Here is a 21,146-nt window from a genome sequence, read left to right as displayed (position 1 = left end):
ACCACTGGGCCAGAGGAGCCGGCTCTGGGCCCACGTCCCTCCCGGGACCTCGCTTGGCCCCGCGCTGCACATGGTCGGGCACTGCACCGCCGCCGGCCGCCCTGCCACTCCGGCCCAAACGCGGGCTCCACGGCTCGAGCTCGGAGGTCACAGTTCCAGCCTCCGCCCGGCCCACGCAAACCCTCGCCCGCACAGCCCGCTCCCGCGGGCTGCCGGCCGGCCCGGACAGCGCACCGTCCCGCAGGCCCCGAAATGCTCGCCCGCAAGAGGCCAAGACGGGGGAACCACGGCCAGCGACGACCTGGGCACGCACAGGAAGCGGGGGCGGGGCGGCGACGGTGCGCGTGCGCCAACACGCACACATCATGAGGCGCACCTGCGCAGGCGGACGCCCGAAGTCCGCCTGCCAAAGCCCGCCAGGAGCGCGGGACAAGTACCCGGACTCCAGAAGCCTCCCAGAAGTCTCCGTGCCGTCAAGATAGTGAGCGTATGAAATGTCTCCATCTCATCTGGCGCTCAAGTGCTGCTGTGCTGCGAGGGTGTGCCGCCTGGACCAGGGACTCCATTGCCCATTTGTCTTCACTCCTGTTAGGGATCAAGGAAAGGTGTGGCCTCAAGTGGGGGCTGTGTGATGGTCTCCAGGGTCCCTGGTCCCTTCCCGGCCCTGGGACATTTCGGGTTACATCTGAGATTCCCCCACCACCAGGAGAGGGGAAGGAGGGTATCATGTTCGCTTAACTGAAACGCTACAACTTTCATTCAAATCCTAGAATACAATAAATGCCCAGCCATGACACAAACTAATATTGCCCACGGAAGGAAAGGAAAATAGAAACTGTAGCTGTTTAGATTACACAACCAACACATTAAAAACTACGAAAATCAGAACGTACACACAAACCGAAAACAGAAAACAGATACCTGGGATCTTACCTCTTAAAGAGGATACTGTTTATGTTAGGTAAAAATATCATTTTTCAAAAATGGAATCAGAAGGGTAATGATTTATCACTATTTATCACTGGGGGTGAAATAATATAACTGTGTTCTTGGCCAACTGTTCCTCAAAAGCTGCTAGGGGAAAAGTTAAAAATAAAATCTCCAGGGACTTCCCTGGTGGTCCAGTGGTGAAGACTCCTAGTTTCCACTGCAGGGGGCACGTGTTTGATTCCTGGTTGGGGAACTAAGATCCCGCATGCTGCGCAGCACAGTCTCATTAATTAATTAATTAACGAACACACAAAATAAAAATAAAAATAAAATCTCTCGCCAACCGAGAAAATCCTCTCCACAAATGTAGAGATAAAGAAAACGGTTTTACTGTTGAATAACCATTAAACCAGACTGTGCTGTGCACCCACAGGTGAACCACTAATGTTTGTGCAAATGAAATCAACCTCACCTTTTTTTTTATAGCTCAGCAGATAAAATCTGTTGCATACAGGTTCTCAAGATAAACGGGAACTTGCCTCATGGGAATAGACTTGACACCACCATAAAAATGGCATACATTCTTTCAGAGTACATCCTAAATTCACCTGGTCATCTCGGTGGTTGTCCATGCTAGTTAATACCCTTTATCCAAAGGAGAAAGACAACTTCTCCTATCTCTAGGACAAGCACGTACTTATAGCTCAGAGGAAAGTGCCTAACACCTAGCCTAAACTCCCCTGGTGACAGAGAGATAAAGAAGATAGCTCTCAGGTCCTTAACATAAACATTCCTGGGTTGTAATGCTGGCAAGAGACTGATTTAGCTTTTAAAAAGATTTAGATACTTACGAAAAGGACAGAGGAAGTATTTCTATTACAAGCGTCTTGAGGAAATCCTCTAAAAACGGAAATAAGAAGTGATGATTCATGCAAATGAATAAGCACCTAACCCATTCCTGATTTCCCCAGCTGAACTGCCACATTAAATGAATCCTGCACAAAATGTGTGCTTCTCCAAAACTGCTCTTGGAAGTGGCTGCTTAGAGCCAAGAATGGTCTTTTCCAGTTCTTGCTGCTGCTGACTGTGGCCTCTGCCTGAATTCTCACTGATGAAATGCTGCTTGTGTGGGAATGACAGCGACCACACCTCCTCTGAGCCTGAGCCTGGCAAACCTCCAGGGCGCATTTCTCGCATTTTCCAAGTTCACCACGTAAGGACATCAGCTACACGGAGTACCTTGCTGGGAAGCGCCTTGGAAGGGCAGTGCGCCCATGAGCACGCCACCAGGCCTCCAGTTCTCACCTCACCCACGTGCACTGACCGTGTCTCAGCAGAAGACTGGGGTGGCCTGTGAACCCCAGCTGCTGTGCCCACCTCAACACCTCACTCTATCCCTCCAGCCCAGAGACATGCTGGGCTCCCCAGCCCCCTGCCCTGGACACTCTCTGCAAGTCTTTCTATTACAAGTTGTCTTGAGGAAATGCTCTAAAAAAGGGAATAATAAGTACAGAGTCATCCCAATGAACAGGATGTCCAGCAGTGAGCTGATGTCTCTCACGACTCACCCCTCTCTCCAAAAGGTGAAAAACTGTCATTTCATACATTTCCCCCTTTTTAAAGTTGTTGAAGCTAGGAGGGTAAACCTGGACCCTGCGATTTCACCTTGACCAGAAGCAGCAATGGCCACCTTTTAGTTTGCTTTCATTAAGATCTCTTCATATATATGGAGATTTACAATATAAAGCTTTCTCTTTTTGTATCTGCATTTCTATTAAATACAGATATTTTCCCTACTTGGTCACTTATCTATTTTTATTGAAGTATACTTCGTTTACAATATTTCAGGTGTACAGCAAAGTGACTCAGTTACATGTATTTATGTAAGAATATATGTATTCTTTTTCAGGTTCTTTTTTCCATTATGGGTTATTACAAGATATTGAACATAGTTCCCTGGGCTATACAGTAGGTCCTTACTGTTTATCTATTTTACATATAAAAGTGTGTATCTGTCAATCCCTGTTATCTTTTTAACTTAATTTTTTACTCTCACATTCTGTTATACAGACACTTAAAAAGATATTTTGTGTTCAAATCTTTCACTTTCACTTCATACTTTTCATCAGCTTGGACACTGTACTTGAAGAAGCCTTTCCCATCCTGCATTTCCTAAGTAGTTGCCTGTGTTTTCTCCTGTTTATTTTGGGTCTCTTAACATACCAATTTTATCAAGATAACTGGCACCCATCTTCAGGATTTGTAAAATCATTTTCCTCTTAAAGTCTCTCAACCATTTTTTTCAACACTAACACATCTACCACAACCAGGAAACGCAATGTTTAAGAAGAAAACTCAAGTTTGTAATCTAACAGAAAAAGACAGGCTCTTCTTTGAAGCTCAGCGACACGTCTTAATTTAAAGGCAGGGGAGGGACTTCCCTGGTGTTCCAGTGGTAAAGAATCCGCCTTCTAATACAGGGTACGTGGGTTCAAAGCCTGGGAACACTGGTCCGGGAGCTAAGATCCCACACGCCACGGGGCAATTAAGCCCGCGTGCTGCAATTAGACACGATGCAGCCTAAGAGAGATAAATAATTTTTTACAAATAAAAATTAAAAAAATAAAGGCAGGGGAAGCAGGAAAGTGACCGTCTCATGTGAATTCCTTCTTATTCAAAATACAGGTCGTAGCAGTTTACTTGGGCTGCGTCACAAAATACGACACACTGGCGGGCTTAAGCAACACAAATGCACTGTCCGACATTTACGCAGGCTGCAAGTCTGAGATCAAGGTGTCAGCAGGGTTGGTCCCCTCTGAGGGCTGTACGGGAGGATGTGCTCCAGGCTTCCTGGTGGAGAGGGCGGTTTCCTCACAAGCACATGCACTATGTATGTACCACGTAGGTGCCTGGGCTGAACTCCGATCCCAGGGCTGCTCATCCGCAGCAGCACCAGGCCGCCGGAGGGCTTGTCACGGACCCGTTGGCAGGAGGACTGCAGGCTGACACAGACGTCCGCTCAGCTGTGGACCCATGGCCCGGCCACAGCCCTGCCAGAGGCTGCCTGGTTGAAATCCAGGTCACGGTTCACCTCCCTCCTGCTTATTGCATTCAACGACGCCTTGAAGACCCCCTACTGCACCAGCCTGGGTGGCACATCCCACCCAGTCATTTCCAAATCAGAAGCATGTCAATTGAGAAGGTTAAAATTAGGCCCTGGCTCAGTGCTGTGGAATTAGAATCTGTGAGGCTGGGTCCAGGCATCTGTGTTGGAATATTTTCTCCACGTGACTCTCATGCCCAAAGGATTGTATTGACGAAGCACTTCTGCTTCACCCTACTGATATTTCTGCACGAGAGCTACAGCCGTTGTTATATTAAACTGCATCCACAGGAGGAAAAGAGAGGAGGAGAGGTGATAGTTTTGCTTATCTCCAAACACGCTGTTACTGAACCAAACTTGGGTCCACTCGCCCGCACGCACTAAAGCCAATCTACTGACACGGGTCACGGTGAAGGAAAGTGCCACGTTTATGGCAGGGCAACAAGCAAGGGGTCCAGGTATCTAGGGCTCAAAAGGCCCCCACTCCCCAGTGGCTTTCAGGGAAAGGTGTTTACAGATGGGGTGAGGCTGTTGGTGGGAATGTACACTGGTGCTGCCGCTGTGCAGAACAGTGTGGAGGTTCCTCAAAACACTAAAGCTAGAGCTACCGTAGGACCCAGCAATCCCACTCCTGGGCATATACCCAGAGAAAACCATAATTCAAGAAGACACATGCACCCCAATATGTACAGCAGTACGATTTACGATAGCCAAGACATGGAAGCAACTTAAATGTCCATCGACAGAGGGATGGATAGGGAAGATGTGGTACATATGTGTGATGGAATACTACTCAGCCATAAAAAAGAATGAGATTATGCCATGTGCAGCAACATGGATGGACCTAGAGATTATCATACTAAGTGAAGGATGTCAGACAAAGACAAATACCATATGCTATCACTCCTATGTGGAATCTAAAACAGTGATACGAATGAACTTCTTAACAAAACAGAAACAGACTCACAGACATAGAAAAAAAACTTAGGTTTACCAAAGGGAAAAGGTGGGGGAGAGGGATAGATCAGGAGGTTGGGGCTAACATATGCACACAACTATATATAAAACAGGAAATCAACAAGGACCTCCTGTAGAGCACAGGGATCTCTACTCAATATTCTGTATTAACCTAGGGAGTTCCCTGGTGGCCCAGAGGTTAGGATTCTGGTCTTTCACGGCCGTGGCCCGGGTTCAATCCCTGGTCAGGGAACTGAGATCCTACAAGTCACACAGCACCACGAAAAAAAAGCAAAATTCGGTAATAACCTAAATGGGAAAACAATCTGAAAAAGAATAGATATCTGTGTCCATATAACTGAATCACTTTGCTGTACACCGGAAACTAACACAACACTGTAAATCAACTATACTCCCAATATAAAATTTAAAAAATGTTTAAAGTGAATTACAAACGAGTGGGGTGAGGGAGAGGAGGTTGAGGCGTGTGTGGTCAGCTTGTGGACATTCTTCCGATTGGTTGGTGGTGAGGTAATCTGAGGTCAACATCATCAACCGGCTGGTTCCAGCTGGTCTGGGGTCTACGTGCTTGTGGGCAGCATGCAGTTACCTTCCTCCCCCCTGCTGGGGGCTTCAGTCTCTGCAAAACAGCTCCAAGGACGTGGCTCAGAAGAGTATCTACAGCCCTTGAGGAGGAACTAAAGGTCCTTGACTTTGTTTAACGGCTACACTAGTATTATTTGGTCTTTTGGGACTCTTTTCCTTGCTTTTGGCACTTTCTCCCTTCTCTGATTAAATTGTTTGTTTCCAACTCACGGAAGGCTAGGAGGCTAAAATTTTCTAAAGACAAGAAGCAGGCAGAAGACATGGGGAGAATCCGTCCCAGGAAGGCCCCACAAGGTCCTGCTCACTTACAACATCACATTCAATCTGGGCTGTTTACGCCATTTTTGGACAACATACCAACACATCTTAAGATGGGTCCCACCCGACTGTAGCACATTTGGACAAGGTGCGGTGGGGTGGGATTATGCAAATCCAGATCTGAAGACTAGATAAAGCAATCAGGGTATTTCACAGTACACAAGAGAAATTTTCATGGGGACAGAATACCAACCTTCTAATATTTGAAAGCCTGTTAGCCAAGAGGGAGAGTGAACTTCTGTTTTGTTATACAAGGACCCAATCAGCTGTGATGGTTGAAAGCATGAGGAACGCAAATCTGAATTCATTTGCCTCCTAACAATGCAACGTCTACAGCAGAGGGACACAGGTCCTCAAGCAGCAGTGCTTTTCCCAGCAGTGCAGACCCTGAGGAGAGCCAGGCTGTGGCAGCTCTGGAGGACCTCAGACACTCTTTGCACGGCCTCTGAGACCTAGAACATCTCAGAAAGTCCACGAGTGCAAACCAAAGAGACACTCAGTCCCTGCACCTTGGATGAACTGATTTGACTCTACGTATGCATTGCTTGGGCTAATTAGAAATATGGAAGTGATCAGAAGACAGAATAAACCTCTGGGCACATCCTGAACAACACAGATACTTCTCATCAAAGTCCAAACAATAATTCAAAAGCAAGATTCAGAGCCAAAATGTGGAAACAAACCAAGTGTTCACTGACAGATGAATGGATCAAGAAAATGTAGTGTGTATATTCACACAACAGATATTATTCACCCACAAACAGGAAGGAAAGTTTCTAATTGATACAAAGACCATTTATGTATTTTTCAAAGATTGACATTTCTTTGTATGAACAGTGAAAATTTAACAATTCCACTTTTAAGAGGAAAGGTTAGTGTTTCTTTGTAGAAACAATTAAGTCTCAGCAGTAGAGGCATAAGCACACACGTGCACACAGAGTAAACAGAACAGCGCCCCACTACCTCCCCGCAATCTGATCCCCCGATGAGCCCTGCTGATTCTCCCTCCAAATATAGAGAACCTGTTTACTTCTCTCCATCTTCTCAGACATCGTCTTCCTGGACTACCACGCCAAATTCCTAACCTTATCTGGGTCTCCCGACTTCCACTCTTACTGAATCCCCACCCCATCCATTTATGCAGCAGCCAAAATCAATTGTTCCCCTTTCAGTGCAAACTGGATCAGGACACCTCTCATTCACTGCTTTCCCACTGCACTTGGCAAACATCTGAACTTCTTCAGACCCACGGTTTTATTTCCTTCTCACTCACTGTGTACTGTGTACTGTCCACACTGGCTTTGGGGTCTAGGAAGGAAATTTTGACACAGGCTACCACACAGATGACATGCGAAGACATTAAGCTAAGTGGATAAGTCAGATACAAATGGACAAATGTTACATGATTCCACTTCTGTGAGGTCCCCAGACGGGTCAAATTCAGAGAGACAGAAAGTGGAGTGGTGGGTGTCAGGGGCTGGGAGGGGGATGGGGAGTCAGTGTTTAATGGGGACAGAGTTTCACTTGGACAGGATGAAAACATTCTGGAGATGGATGGTCGGGATGGTTGCACAACAATGAGAATTCTTTTATTTTTCCTTAAGATTTTTGTTTTACTTATTTTCGGCTGCATTGGGTCTTCGTTGCTGTGCGCAGGCTTTCTCTAGTCGCGGCGAGCGGGGGCTACTCTTCGGTGCAGTGTGCAGGCTTCTCATTGAGGTGGCTTCTCTTTGCGGCAGAGCATGGGCCCTAGGCGCATGGGCTCAGTAGTTGTGGCTCACGGGCTGAGGAGTTATGGCTTGCAAGCTCAGTAGTTGTGGCGCATGGGCGTTAGGTGCTCCGTGCTATGTGGGATCTTCCCGGACCAGGGCTCGAACCTGTGTCCCCTGCATCGGCAGGCGGATTCTTGACCACTGTGCCACCAGGGAAACCCAAGAAAAAAAGCAAGACTCAGACCCAAAGGGGAGGAGTGGAAGTACGAGTTGGGAGGTTCAGAAGAAGCTTCCAGTGACACTGCATGACCCTGAGTTGGCTATTTTCTTCTCTGCATCTCGGCTACCATATACTTCCTACCCTCATAGAAAAATAACCTGTCTGGAATTGGAAATTTTTCCATTTAGTCTTTTTGTGCATGTGACATTTTTATTCAGAAAAATAATCTGTGTTGAACTGGAGTTTTTTCCATTTAGTATTTTGTACATGTGACATTTTTATTCAGGTAGTGAAATCTCTGGGTCAACAGTGATACCACATTCTCAAGATTTTGATAAGTAGACTAGAACTTCTTAACTGGAATCAAGGGGCAGGCTTTGGACAATCCATGGACTTTGTGACATCCAAAGGTGCCCTTTGTGTGTGTGTGTGTGTGTGTGTGTGTGTGTGTGTTTGTAGACACCCTTTGAAGGGTGCGTGAGCACCTGTAGTTTTCTATGATTTTAGCTTCTCCAAATGGCTCTTGGACTCAAAGGTGCCTGAGGGGAGCGGACGTGTACTCCCCCACTACAGAATTCTGAACGCAGTGTCAGTAAACATTCAGCCAAAGAGCTTTGCCAAATGGCGTATTTTAACATAACTTTTTAATCCAGTGAGTTGATGTACCTGGGATCTTTTTTTACATACTTATCTCACTCTTTATTTATTTTTTTTTTGGGGGGGGGTACGCGGGCCTCTCACGGTTGTGGCCTCTCCCGTTGCGGAGCACAGGCTCCGGACGCGCAGGCTCAGCAGCCATGGCTCATGGGCCCAGCCACTCCGCGGCATGTGGGATCTTCCTGAACCGGGGTACCAACCCGTGTCCCCTGCATCGGCAGGTGGACTCTCAACCACTGCACCACCACGGAAGCCATTATCTCACTCTTATAAGGCTGAAACGTTGCTGCTTCCCCTAAGTTTCCTTGTCCCTCTCCCCACTCTCCCACCAGGCCGTGGAAGAGGAATGGGAGGGAGGGGGAGAGTCCAGCAGGGAGAGGACAGTGCACCTGCTGGGAAGCGGTAAAGAGGGGTCCAGGGTGGGAGGGAGGGAGACACAAGAGGGAGGGGATATGGGAACAGGTGTATATGTATAACTGATTCGCTTTGTTATAAAGCAGAAACTAATACGCCATTGTGAATCAATTGTACTCCAATAAACTTGTAAAAAAAATTAGAACTACCATATGACACAGCATTTTCACTCCTGGATATATATCGAAAAAAATAAAACCAAAAAACATTAATTTGAAAAGATATATGCACCCTAATGTTCACGGCAGCATTATTTACAATTGACAACATATGGAAGAAAGCTAAGTGTTTATTAAGAGATGAATGGGTAAGGAAGATGTGATATATATACATACAATGGAATACTACTTAGCTAAAAAAAATTTTTTTTGAATTGAAATTGTATCAAGTATCTTTTCCGACCACAATGCTATGAGACTAGACATCAATTACAGGAAAAGAGCTGTAAAAAAATACAAACACATGGAGGCTAAACAATACACTACTTAATAACGAAGTGATCACTGAAGAAATCAAAGAGGAAATTAAAAAATACCTAGAAACAAATGACAATGGAGACATGACGACCCAAAACCTATGGGATGCAGCAAAAGCAGTTCTAAGAGGGAAGTTTATAGCAATACAATCCCACCTTAAGAAACAAGAAACATCTCGAATAAACAACCTAATCTTGCACCTAAAGCAATTAGAGAAAGAAGAACAAAAACATCCCAAAGTTAGCAGAAGGAAAGAAATCATAAAGATCAGATCAGAAATAAATGAAAAAGAAATGAAGGAAACGATAGCAAAGATCAACCAAACTAAAAGCTGGTTCTTTGAGAAGATAAACAAAATTGATAAACCATTAGCCAGACTCATCAAGAAAAAAAGGGAGAAGACTCAAATCAATAGAATTAGAAATGAAAAAGGAGAAGTAACAACTGACACTGCAGAAATACAAAAGATCAGGAGAGATTACTACAAGCAACTCTATGCCAATAAAATGGACAACCTGGAAGAAACGGACAAATTCTTAGAAATGCACAACCTGCCAAAACTGAATCAGGAAGAAATAGAAAATATGAACAGACCAATCACAAGCACTGAAATTGAAACTGTGATAAAAAATCTTCCAACAAACAAAAGCCCAGGACCAGATGGCTTCACAGGCGAATTCTATCAAGCATTTAGAGAAGAGCTAACACCTATCCTTCTGAAACTCTTCCAAAATATAGCAGAGGAAGGAACACTCCCAAACTCATTCCACGAGGCCACCATCACCTTGATACCGAAACCAGACAAGGATGTCACAAAGAAAGAAAACTACAGGCCAATATCACTGATGAACATAGATGCAAAAATCCTCAACAAAATACTAGCAAACAGAATCCAACAGCACATTAAAAGGATCATACACCATGATCAAATGGGGTTTATTCCAGGAATGCAAGGATTCTTCAATATACATAAATCAATCAATGTGATAACCATATTAACAAATGGAAGGAGAAAAACCATATGATCATCTCAATAGATGCAGAGAAAGCTTTCGACAAAATTCAACACCCATTTATGATAAAAACCCTGCAGAAAGTAGGCAAAGAGGGAACTTTCCTCAACATAATAAAGGCCATATATGACAAACCCACAGCCAGCATCATCCTCAATGGTGAAAAACTGAAACCATTTCCACTAAGATCAGGAACAAGACAAGGTTGCCCACTCTCACCACTCTTATTCAACATAGTTTTGGAAGTTTTAGCCACAGCAATCAGAGAAGAAAAGGAAATAAAAGGAATCCAAATCGGAAAAGAAGTAAAGCTGTCACTGTTTGCAGATGACATGATACTATATATAGAGAATCCTAAAGAGGCTACCAGAAAACTACTAGAGCTAATCAATGAATTTGGTAGAGGTGCATGATACAAAATTAATGCACAGAAATCTCTGGCATTCCTATATACTCATGATGAAAAAGCTGAAAGTGAAATCAAGGAAACACTCCCATTTACCATTGCAACAAAAAGAATAAAATATCTAGGAATAAACCTACCTAAGGAGACAAAAGACCTGTATGCAGAAAATTATAAGACACTGATGAAAGAAATTAAAGATGATACAAATAGATGGAGAGATGTACCATGTTCTTGGATAGGAAGAATCAACGTTGTGAAAATGACTCTACTACCCAAAGCAATCTACAGATTCAATGCAATCCCTATCAAACTACCACTGGCATTTTTCACAGAACTAGAACAAAAAATTTCACAATTTGTATGGAAACACAAAAGACCCCGAATAGCCAAAGCAATCTTGAGAACGAAAAATGGAGCTGGAGGAATCAGGCTCCCTGACTTCAGACTATACTACAAAGATACAGTAATCAAGACAGTATGGTACGGGCACAAAAACAGAAAGATAGATCAATGGAACAGGATAGAAAGCCCAGAGATAAACCCACGCACATATGCTCACCTTATCTTTGATAAAGGAGGCAGGAATGTACAGTGGAGAAAGGACAGTCTCTTCAATAAGTGGTGCTGGGAAAACTGGACAGGGACATGTAAAAGTATGAGATTCGATCACTCCCTAACACCATACACAAAAATAAGCTCAAAATGGATTAAAGACCTAAAGGTAAGGCCAGACACTATCAAACTCTTAGAGGAAAACACAGGCAGAACACTCTATGACATAAATCACAGCAAGATCCTTTTGGACCCACCTCCTACAGAAATGGAAATAAAGACAAAAATAAACACATGGGACCTAATGAAACTTCAAAGCTTTTGCACAGCAAAGGAAACCATAAACAAGACCAAAAGACAACCCTCAGAATGGGAGAAAATATTTGCAAATGAAGCAACTGACAAAGGATTAATCTCCAAAATTCATAAGCAGCTCATGCAGCTCAATAACAAAAAAACAAACAACCCAATCCAAAAATGGGCAGAAGACCTAAATAGACATTTCTCCACAGAAGATATACAGACTGCCAACAAACACATGAAAGGATGCTCAACATCTTTACTCAGTAGAGAAATACAAATCAAAACTACAATGAGATATCATCTCACACCAGTCAGAATGGCCATCATCAAAAAATCTAGAAACAATAAATGCTGGAGAGGGTGTGGAAAAAAGGGAACACTCTTGCACTGCTGGTGGGAATGTGAATTGGTACAGCCACTATGGAGAACGGTATGGAGGTTCCTTAAAAAACTACAAATAGAACTACCATATGACCCAGCAATCCCACTACTGGGCATATACCCTGAGAAAACCATAATTCAAAAAGAGACATGTACCAAAATGTTCATAGCAGCCCTATTTACAATAGCCCGGAGATGGAAACAACCTAAGTGTCCATCATCGGATGAATGGGTAAAGAAGATGTGGCACATATATACAATGGAATATTGCTCAGCCATAAAAAGAAACGAAATTGAGCTATTTGTAATGAGGTGGATGGACCTAGAGCCTGTCATACAGAGTGAAGTAAGTCAGAAAGAGAAAGACAAATACTGTATGCTGACACATACATATGGAATTTAAGAAAAAAAAATGTCATGAAGAACATAGGGGTAAGACAGGAATAAAGACACAGACCTACTAGAGAATGGACTTGAGGATATGGGGAGGGGGAAGGGTAAGCTGTGACAAAGTGAAAGAGCGGCATGGACATATATACACTACCAAACGTAAGGTAGATAGCTAGTGGGAAGCAGCCGCATAGCACAGGGAGATCAGCTCGGTGCTTTGTGACTGCCTGGAGGGGTGGGATAGGGAGGGTGGGAGGGAGACGCAAAAGGGAGGGGATATGCGAACATATGTATATGTATAACTGATTAAATTTGTTATAAAGCAAAAAAAAATTAAAAATAAAGATGAAGAAAAAAAAAAAGAATAAAATTTTGCCATTTATGACAAAAAAAAAGAGGGGTCCGGATACCTTGAGGGGGGTTTTGGAGGATGGGCAGAGGTTGGGTCAGTGGCAGGAGATACCATCTACCCCTGATCTCTGGGACAAGTGCACGCCTAGGTCTGACAGTTACTCGTGCTTTCCTTCAAACTGGTTTCCTTCAAACTCCGATGATGACATCAGAGGCTTCCGACCTTCCCGATTGGATGGACCAGACTCCTTGGTGCTTGGCAGCAGTAGTAGACAACAGAATCTCGCCAGAGCTTCTCTCCACTGACAGTTGCCCCGCAGCTTGGAGAAGGGACGACCACTTGTGTTTAGCCCAAGTCCAGAAGAAGAGTTGGGACAAAGCAGAGTCTAGGCTTCGAGGAAGGGAAGAGTCTGGGAGACATCATGGACAATCGTCAACCGACTTCCCAGGCTGAGGAGCTGAATTCCCAGTCCAGCTCTTCAGGGTACCCCCTGGAGTTGACTGTCTATGAAGAAAGCCCAGGACCGTCAGGTGAGGGAGCTGGCATGAGAAGGAATTTCAGAGATTTGACCAGTAAGGAGGAAAGGGTACAGAGGTCGGGAAGGAGCACCTGCATAAGGTGCCTATGAAAGAAAGGAGACATTCAGAAAGCCAGGGATTGAGGGAGGAGAGCACAGGAGCTGGGGACACGGAACACCTGGGGAGCGAGAAACAGGGTTAGGAGATGAGATCCAAGGATGAGAGAAGGGGAGAGAGGAAACAAGGGGAGGGTTCTTTTTTTTTATTCCTGGTGGGAGAAATTATCTACCATGAGAAAGAGTTTCGAGGACGGGAAGCTGGACAAATGACAAAAAGAGTCAGGGGAGGGATAGGTAGATGTGGACAGAGAAAGATGGAAAGATGACTTGGGGCAAGGTCAGCGGTCTGTGAGACTGGAAAGCACGGGGGTGCTTCGGGGGGGGGAGGCGGAGTCGGGGTGGGGTTGGGTGGTCACCAGTGGCTGAATTCCCAAGACGAGAGCGTCATACTGTAGTCTCTTCTCCTTCGTCAGCTCCCTGGGCTGGTTGCAGCCCCCCGCCTCAGCGCCCCGGCTGTAAGAGGAAGAGGTCAGTGGCGTTCAGAGCGGAGGTGGAGGGCAACACGGCCGCTGAGGCCCAGGACACCTGGGTCGTGGAGTTGCTGAGTGGGCTCAAGATGAAGCTGAAGCGACAGCGGGTGTCTTCAGTGCTGCCTGAGCACCACGAGGCCGACACCTGGGTCATGGAGTCGCTGAGTGGGTTCAAGATGAAGCTGAAGCGACAGCGGGTGTCTTCAGTGCTGCCTGAGCACCACGAGGCCGACACCTGGGTCGTGGAGTTGCTGAGTGGGTTCAAGATGAAGCTGAAGCGACAGCGGGTGTCTTCAGTGCTGCCTGAGCACCACGAGGCCGACACCTGGGTCGTGGAGCCGTTCAGTGGGCTCAAGATGAAGCTGAAGCGACAGCGGGTGTCTTCAGTGCTGCCTGAGCACCACAAGGTCTTCAAGTGGATGCTTGGTAAGGACCCACCGCCCTGCCCAGCAACCTCCAATCCTATACTTGAAAAACAAACAAACCAAAACTTCCCATGACTACACTTTCCCAGTGGAAAATAATTCCCTGCTACTTGGTGCGCTCTCCGTCCCTGGCGGACTGTCTACGGATACAGGATACGGGGGACACATAAAAGATACAGGATGAGGTTAGACTTAGAAATGATACAAGACTAGGTTAGATTTAGAAATGATACAGGATTAGGTTCGCTTGGTTTCAACTGTACCCGAGACTCTAGCTCTTACTGGCCTTTTGAATCTTACTGGCATGTTCGGGGTGGGGGGAGGAGGGGCTGACAAGCCATCTTCACCCCCTGACATGACTGTCAATTGAGACATGGGCTGAGAGTATCTTGATGCCCTCTGCAGGTACGTGAATGCATGATGAAGGGGCATCACTCCCTGTCACTCGGCCCCCCCAGAAGGGGAGTCACCCCCTTTCCTCCCACAGTGAATGGTCTTCCCTCCCCTCTTTCCGTCAGCTTCACCCTGGGCCACATCTTGGCATTTCCCCAGGGGGGCGCGGTTCACCCTCTTGGCTCTGGAATGCTCCCACGACAGCCCTGTTCCCACTGGCAACATCTGCCCTTTTTTCACAGAGGATCCCGTCGTTAAGAAATTCCTCGCCTGGGACAAAAACCTGGAAGTATCTGACAAGGTAAGTCACCCACTGAGATGGATTCCTGCTCCAGCGCCTGTTCTAGGTGGGCGCGCTGGGTGCTTTCTACACCCACGTTTCCACTCCCCTCCTAACCTCATGCCTTGTCAACACTTCCCTCCAGGGGCCTCGAGGTCCCCTCTGGGATCTGAGCCCCAGGAGTGCCCCTTTGGTGGTTGCTGCCTAAGTCCCCTCTCCTCTCAGCTCCTGGGGACTCGCCTTGGCTCCGGTTCATCGAACACCGTCCTGTGCCCGCGGCCCTAAGTCCACGCCCTCAATCCCAAAGCCTCCCATCCTTGGAGCGCCGCCAACTCTGACCTTCTGTCCTCTCCCCTTCCCCAAACAATCAGGCTCACCCCACACGGGGGTCTCTCCTCCAAGTGGCACCACCCATTCCTCGTCCCCTGCTCCCTTCTCCCTCCCACTCTTTCTCCTCTTCCAGGATGTGACCTCTCTCCTACGTTTTTTCCCCTCTTTCCATCAGTATCTCCTGTCGATGGTGATAGCGTATGTCAGCCGGGCCGGGCTCCTCTCCTGGCAATTCCAGAGAATCCATTTCTTCATAGCTCTGTGAGTACCTTGCTCCATCCCCGCCATCAATATTCAACACCCTGGGAGGGCAGAGGGAGAGACGTGGGGCTCTGACCTTTCATCTATTTTTTTAAACCCCTTTGTACTGACTCTAGGTGTGAAAATGACAGGATTACGGTACCGTGGTTTCTTTTTCAAACCATGTTCTGTTTTTTATAGCATTCATTGTCAAAACAAACTACCCTAATGTCAATTAAAACACTGAAAGAAACAAAGCAAAACGCGAAACTTTCCTAGGAGGAGAGGAAGAAAGAACTGACACCATCCTGCCCCCGAGTAACAGACTTGAGACGTTTCCGGTTCGAATTCTCCGGTCTCGGGTCTTCCGACATCAGCACCAAGTGTGATTATCTTCCGTTTCTGCATTCCCACGACAAATGCCACAATCGGGGCCCGTATCACATAGCGCGGATTTGGTGTCAAATGCTCCCCACTGATGTTTCTTCCAAGTCTCCCAAGCCAGTTGGCTCTATTTGCCTGAACATCCTTCCAAAACACAGGTCTGACCGCTTCACACAATTGCATTGGCTAATGACATGCCAAATCAAGGCCAGAGTTCTGCGTTGGGATTTAACTCTCTCTGCAATCTCCAGCACACCGTCCTGATACTTTATTCCTGTGTTTCACTGCTCCTTCCAAATACCCTGCCCTCTAAGTTTCTATTGAGCTTTCTATCCAGGTATCTTTGCCATACATTGATCTGAAGAAAACGACCTTATCCTTAAAGTGGGTTCAAACACCAAAACCTTCACGATGCCCGACCTCCCTAACTTCTGCATCCCAGAGGCACTTTAGTTCAAATTGTATTATAATGGGATGCTTTGCATTATAGTCATTTCTTATCTCCCCCCTTCCCCGGTCCCACTAGACTAGACACCATGTGGAAGGCAGGTCTCGTCAAAATGTCAATGCATTCCCAAAACACTCAGCACAATTCTTTTCATTGGGCAAATGTTTGTTACTGTGAGACTTCTAGGTAATCAGTATTGCATTTGGCCATGAGATAAAATGTTCATTCATTCATTCATTCATTCATTCATCTAACAAACCTTATAAAGTACACCCTACATGCTGGGGAATATGAAGTGGTGGGAACAGAGATTCACAAAAGGCTGTTGAATTCATGCATCAATATGAACCAAGCCCTAAATGTGTCATTTGCTAGGAGAGGGATGAATGCAGAAACAGATCAGATCAGCTCCTGCCCTCAGGAACTGTACATGTACCTACAACATAGGAAGAGAGGTGTGTGCACATAAAACAAGTTGAAGGGAACGGGGGGTTTGGATCGTGTCCTCATCATCAAGGTGTGAGAGGCACCCTTCCAAAGGTCCTGCCTGGCAGTGGCTCCTTGATGACTGGGCGGCTCCCGGTGACGCTGGGCAGGGCTGGGTGGGTCGTGTGAGGATGCTCAGCCTGCCTCTTTTCTGGGAAGCTGATCTCAAGTGGAGGCCCTTCCTGTCCTGATGACAGCGACCTGATGTCTTTCCCCAGCTATGTGGCCAGCGACATGGAAGAGAACAACCAGGCCCCCAAGCAGGCCATCGTTTCGTTCCTCTATGGAAAGAACGGCTCGCAGCATGCCTTGTTCCACAAACTGCGTTCCCAGTTCATCCGTTCCATGGGCTGGAAGACATGGGTCACTCGGCAAGAGTGCGAGCAGGTGGGTGGGCTGTGGCGGTCTCGGGGAGGGGGAGGGACGGAGAGGAGGTGGGGATCATGGGGGACTCGGTTTGGGACTTGGGGACAGACGAGAAAGAACCGGAGGCGGGGCAACGGGAGGCAGCGGCATCCTCATTGCCAGGGGCTGTTTGTCTTTCCAGATCCAGGCTTTTGATCCAGAGCTCTGGGTGTGGGGAAGAGATCGCGCCCTCTTGCCCCAGAGGCCCCAGGACCACGCAGGCCTGAGGTCATCGGCCTGCGCAAAGGTAGGTCTGCGTGCGCAAAGGTGCGGGTGGAATGACGTGTTGTCTACTGAGGAAATCGGAGGAATCCCACTGCTGGACCCACATCACCTCTCACGCTGTGAAGGGGGCCAGCCAGGCACACAGCCACGTGCCGACTCTGCGCCAGCCATGGACTGACAGCCACACACAGACACCAGCACCGCGAGGCCCGTGGGCACCAGACCTCGGGGAAACCAGTTTGTCCCAGACGCATGGGTCTCACTGAAGTTATTTCACCCAAAGCAATTGGGTCCAAATAACAGCTTTGACGAGATGGTGATTCTTTTCCATATACTGTGTTTCCAGTTTCTCTTTTTCATTCATTTTTGGCCTTACATCCCTCAGGGTTATGGGTTCTAGCATTTATCTACAACAAAGTACATGTCTACAAACAGGATATTAGATAGAACAGCCCACACGTTCAATAAGAAAAGATGAATTATGACTAGCTTTATATTCCTCCAAATTTACTTTCAAATTGCCTATGGCCAGATCACCTGTGACTCTTTATTCCCCCTGACTCACCACTTCTGGACCAATGATTCCTCTAGTACAATTCACCTTTTCCCCCTCACGTTTATGGTCAAGGGGGTTTATCACAACGACTGAAGGTTAAGGAATGCCATCTTCAGCATGGCTTATTACAATTGACACATTAGAGTTCTAGATGCGGGCAGAGGATTGAGCAAACATTTGGTTTAAATCTTGCAAACTAGCTGTCTTCGTCCATTCAACCTGCCCTACTACAGACCGCATTGCTTAGAAACAACACAGCACGGTCTCTTTTACAAGGGCAATAATCTCATTCATGAGGGCTCTACCCCATGACCTAATAACCTCCCAAAGACCCCACCTCCTAATACCAGCACCTTAGGGGTTAAGATTTTAAGATTTCAACATAAGAATTTTGGGGGACACAAACATTCAGCACATAACACTAACCAAGTTTAGGGCTGAGTATTATTTAAACATTAGGACCCAGGGACTTCCCTGTTGGCACAGTGGTTAAGAAACCGCCTGCCAATGCAGGGCACACAGGTTTGAGCGCTGGTCCGGGAAGACCCCACATGCCGCGGAGCAACTAAGCCCGTGCGCCACAACTACTGCGCCTGCGCTCTAGAGCCCACGAGCCACAACTACTGAGCCTGCGTTCTAGAGCCCGCAAGCCGCAACTACTCAGCCTGTGCGCCTAGAGCCCGTGCTCCGCAACAAGAGAAGCCGTCAGGAGAAGCAACGGAGAGTAGTCCTCGCTCACCACAACTAGAGAAAGCCCACACACAGCAACAGAGACCCAATGCAGCCAAAAATAAAAGAAAGAAAATAAGTAAATAAATGAAAACTTAATAATAACATAGACATTAGGATGCAGGGTTAGGGTTAGGGATCCGGCCTCAGGTCTCCTGGTCCACGATGTTGACTTGTCAGTGATGTCTGTAGTGTGCTTCCAAGTTCAGAATTTAAGTGGTGCCAAAGGACCAAGGTGAGTTAAGACTAAAGCAGCATTCTCCAAATGCCAGCTCCCTGAGCAGAATCACCTGGAGTCTGGGCTATAAAGCAGATTACTGGGCCTGACCTTGGGTGCATTCAGTAGTTTTTGGAGTCAGGGTCACCAAAGTCCAAGAATCGCACTTGAAAACAATGAATGGTTCAGGACTGGGGTTCAGAATGGAGAATTTGAGATAAAACTCCAGTCATAAATGAGTCTCAATTCTGGTTAGAATTGACTAAGAATGTGAAAACCTTTATATCTGGACAGTTGCCACTTTGAAATCTGACATCCTTGCTCCTTCTCTTACTTCCAGATCACAGAGCCCAGGAGAGATGAGGATGTTCAACAAGAGGTCAATCCGGACACTGACGACAGCCGTGAAGAAGGAAGGGAGAAGCCTCTTGTGCAGATCAGCGAGAAGAAGCCAGCATCTTCTAGAATGAGCGGAGGCCAGTTTTCGTGTTATACTCCTAGGAGCGGGGTGTGCTTCTAGGAGTCTGTGGCAGGACAATAAGAAAACAGGGTTTATTCAGATTCCACCCTTTTGGAAGGCACCACCTCAATTTTCAGATCATTTCATTTCCATCTCCCCTGAGACGAACATTGGAGGTCCCATTTTTTATACACTTGTTTGCCCCAGTCTAGAAGCATTTGAAGGTGGAGTGTAGCGGCTCAGAATAGGAGGGAATAACATTAAAATATATAATTAGAAAAAATATATATATATATATAATTACAGCCACAGGGTCATGACTCATGACTTAAGTTTCACTGGCTTATTTTGAAAATGTCACCTATAAAATTATTGTATTTTTATATTTTATATCTATATATTTATTTTAAATAGTTTTGAAATAGTCTTCATTTTGAAACATCTTATTACTACAAACTTTTGTGATGAGAACTGTAGCTGTTGTATATTTACACATATATACAATTTTACTCACATTTTCAAGAGAGATTGTTGATTTTATCTATTACATCATATTTCCATTCTACTTATAGCATAGTGGGTATTTCCTCCCAATTCTTGTAAGCATAAATTTGTATTTTTTTAGTTCTCATTATTGAATTGTGGGAATTCAGTCCTAATTTTTTAACTTGCCTCAGCATGTTTGTATGTTATTTTAGATTGTTCAAGAGTACCGTGCGATGCAGCTTTTGGGGAACTACAATAAAGATGAAAGTCTTCTCACAGTCAGGATGTGTGTGGTCATTAGCAGTCGGCTTCGCCTCTTTGCTGTCCAACGAGGTGTTGCTTAATGGCGTTGTGATTATCCAACCACATTTCTTAACTCTGAAAAATAGTCCTCAATTATTTTTCATGTAGAGAAAACTACAGAAGATAAGGCAGGTCTTGCATCATTCAGGACTCCAATACTGAGAGACAACTCTTGGGTAAAAGGAAAGATAGCTTTATTGAGGAAGCCGGCAGTCCAGAAGAGAGGTGGACTCATGTCCCGAAGAACCAACTCTCCCCTCCTGAAGTTTTGCTTGAGGACTATACAGGGAAAAGAGAAAGGGGTTACATGTTGAAGAGAGGGTTACAGGGTGCGTGATCAGCTCACGGTCATTCTTCTGATTGGTCAGTGGTGAGGTAACGGGGACTCAACATCATCAGCCTTCTGGTTCCAACTGGTCTGGGGTCTACGTGCTTGTGGGCAACATGCAGTTAACTTCTTCCACCTGCTGGGGGTTTCAGTCTCTGCCAAACAGCTCCAAGGACGTGGCTCAGAATATTACCCAATAGCCCTTGAGGAGGAACTAAAGGTCCTTGACTTTGTTTAACAGCCAAGAGATGATTATTTTGTCTTGGCTGTTTTTTCGGCCTCGCCACGCAGCTTGCAGGATCTTAGTGCCCTGATCAGGGATCGAAAACAGGCCTCTAGCAGTGGAAGCACAGAATCCTAACCGCTGAAGTGCCAGGGAGTTCCTGACAGTAGACTTTAAAAAAAAAAAAAACCAGACCAAAAGGAACACAGTTTTAAGGAAGCTTAACTTTCTCAGAAATGCAGAAATTTTGTTGTGCATTTATTTTCTTTCTTTTTTTCCCCCAATACATTTATTTATATATTTATTTATTTTTGTCTGCGTTGGGTCTTCC

General features: G+C 46.0%; 1 protein-coding gene across 1 annotated transcript; it reads left to right on the top strand.

Annotated features, from left to right (window-relative positions):
• Positions 1 to 13,211: 13,211 nt before the first annotated feature.
• On the top strand, positions 13,212 to 20,305 carry LOC309808854 (speedy protein E4-like; the record flags this gene model as incomplete). Its single annotated transcript, XM_082629426.1, has 10 exons — positions 13,212 to 13,320; positions 13,841 to 13,972; positions 14,015 to 14,152; positions 14,958 to 15,016; positions 15,501 to 15,586; positions 17,102 to 17,270; positions 17,431 to 17,675; positions 18,979 to 19,033; positions 19,356 to 19,523; positions 20,174 to 20,305. The coding sequence occupies 10 exons, from the start codon at positions 13,212 to 13,214 to the stop codon at positions 20,303 to 20,305; spliced, it is 1,293 nt and encodes a 430-aa protein (XP_082485552.1).
• Between the last annotated feature and the right edge of the window lie 841 nt (positions 20,306 to 21,146).

This window comes from Mesoplodon mirus, assembly GCF_964341445.2.
Source record: "Mesoplodon mirus genome assembly, chromosome: 7".
Lineage (NCBI taxonomy): Eukaryota > Metazoa > Chordata > Mammalia > Artiodactyla > Ziphiidae > Mesoplodon > Mesoplodon mirus.
Note: the sequence above shows the minus strand (reverse complement) of the source record. Positions and strands in the feature narration are given on the sequence as shown.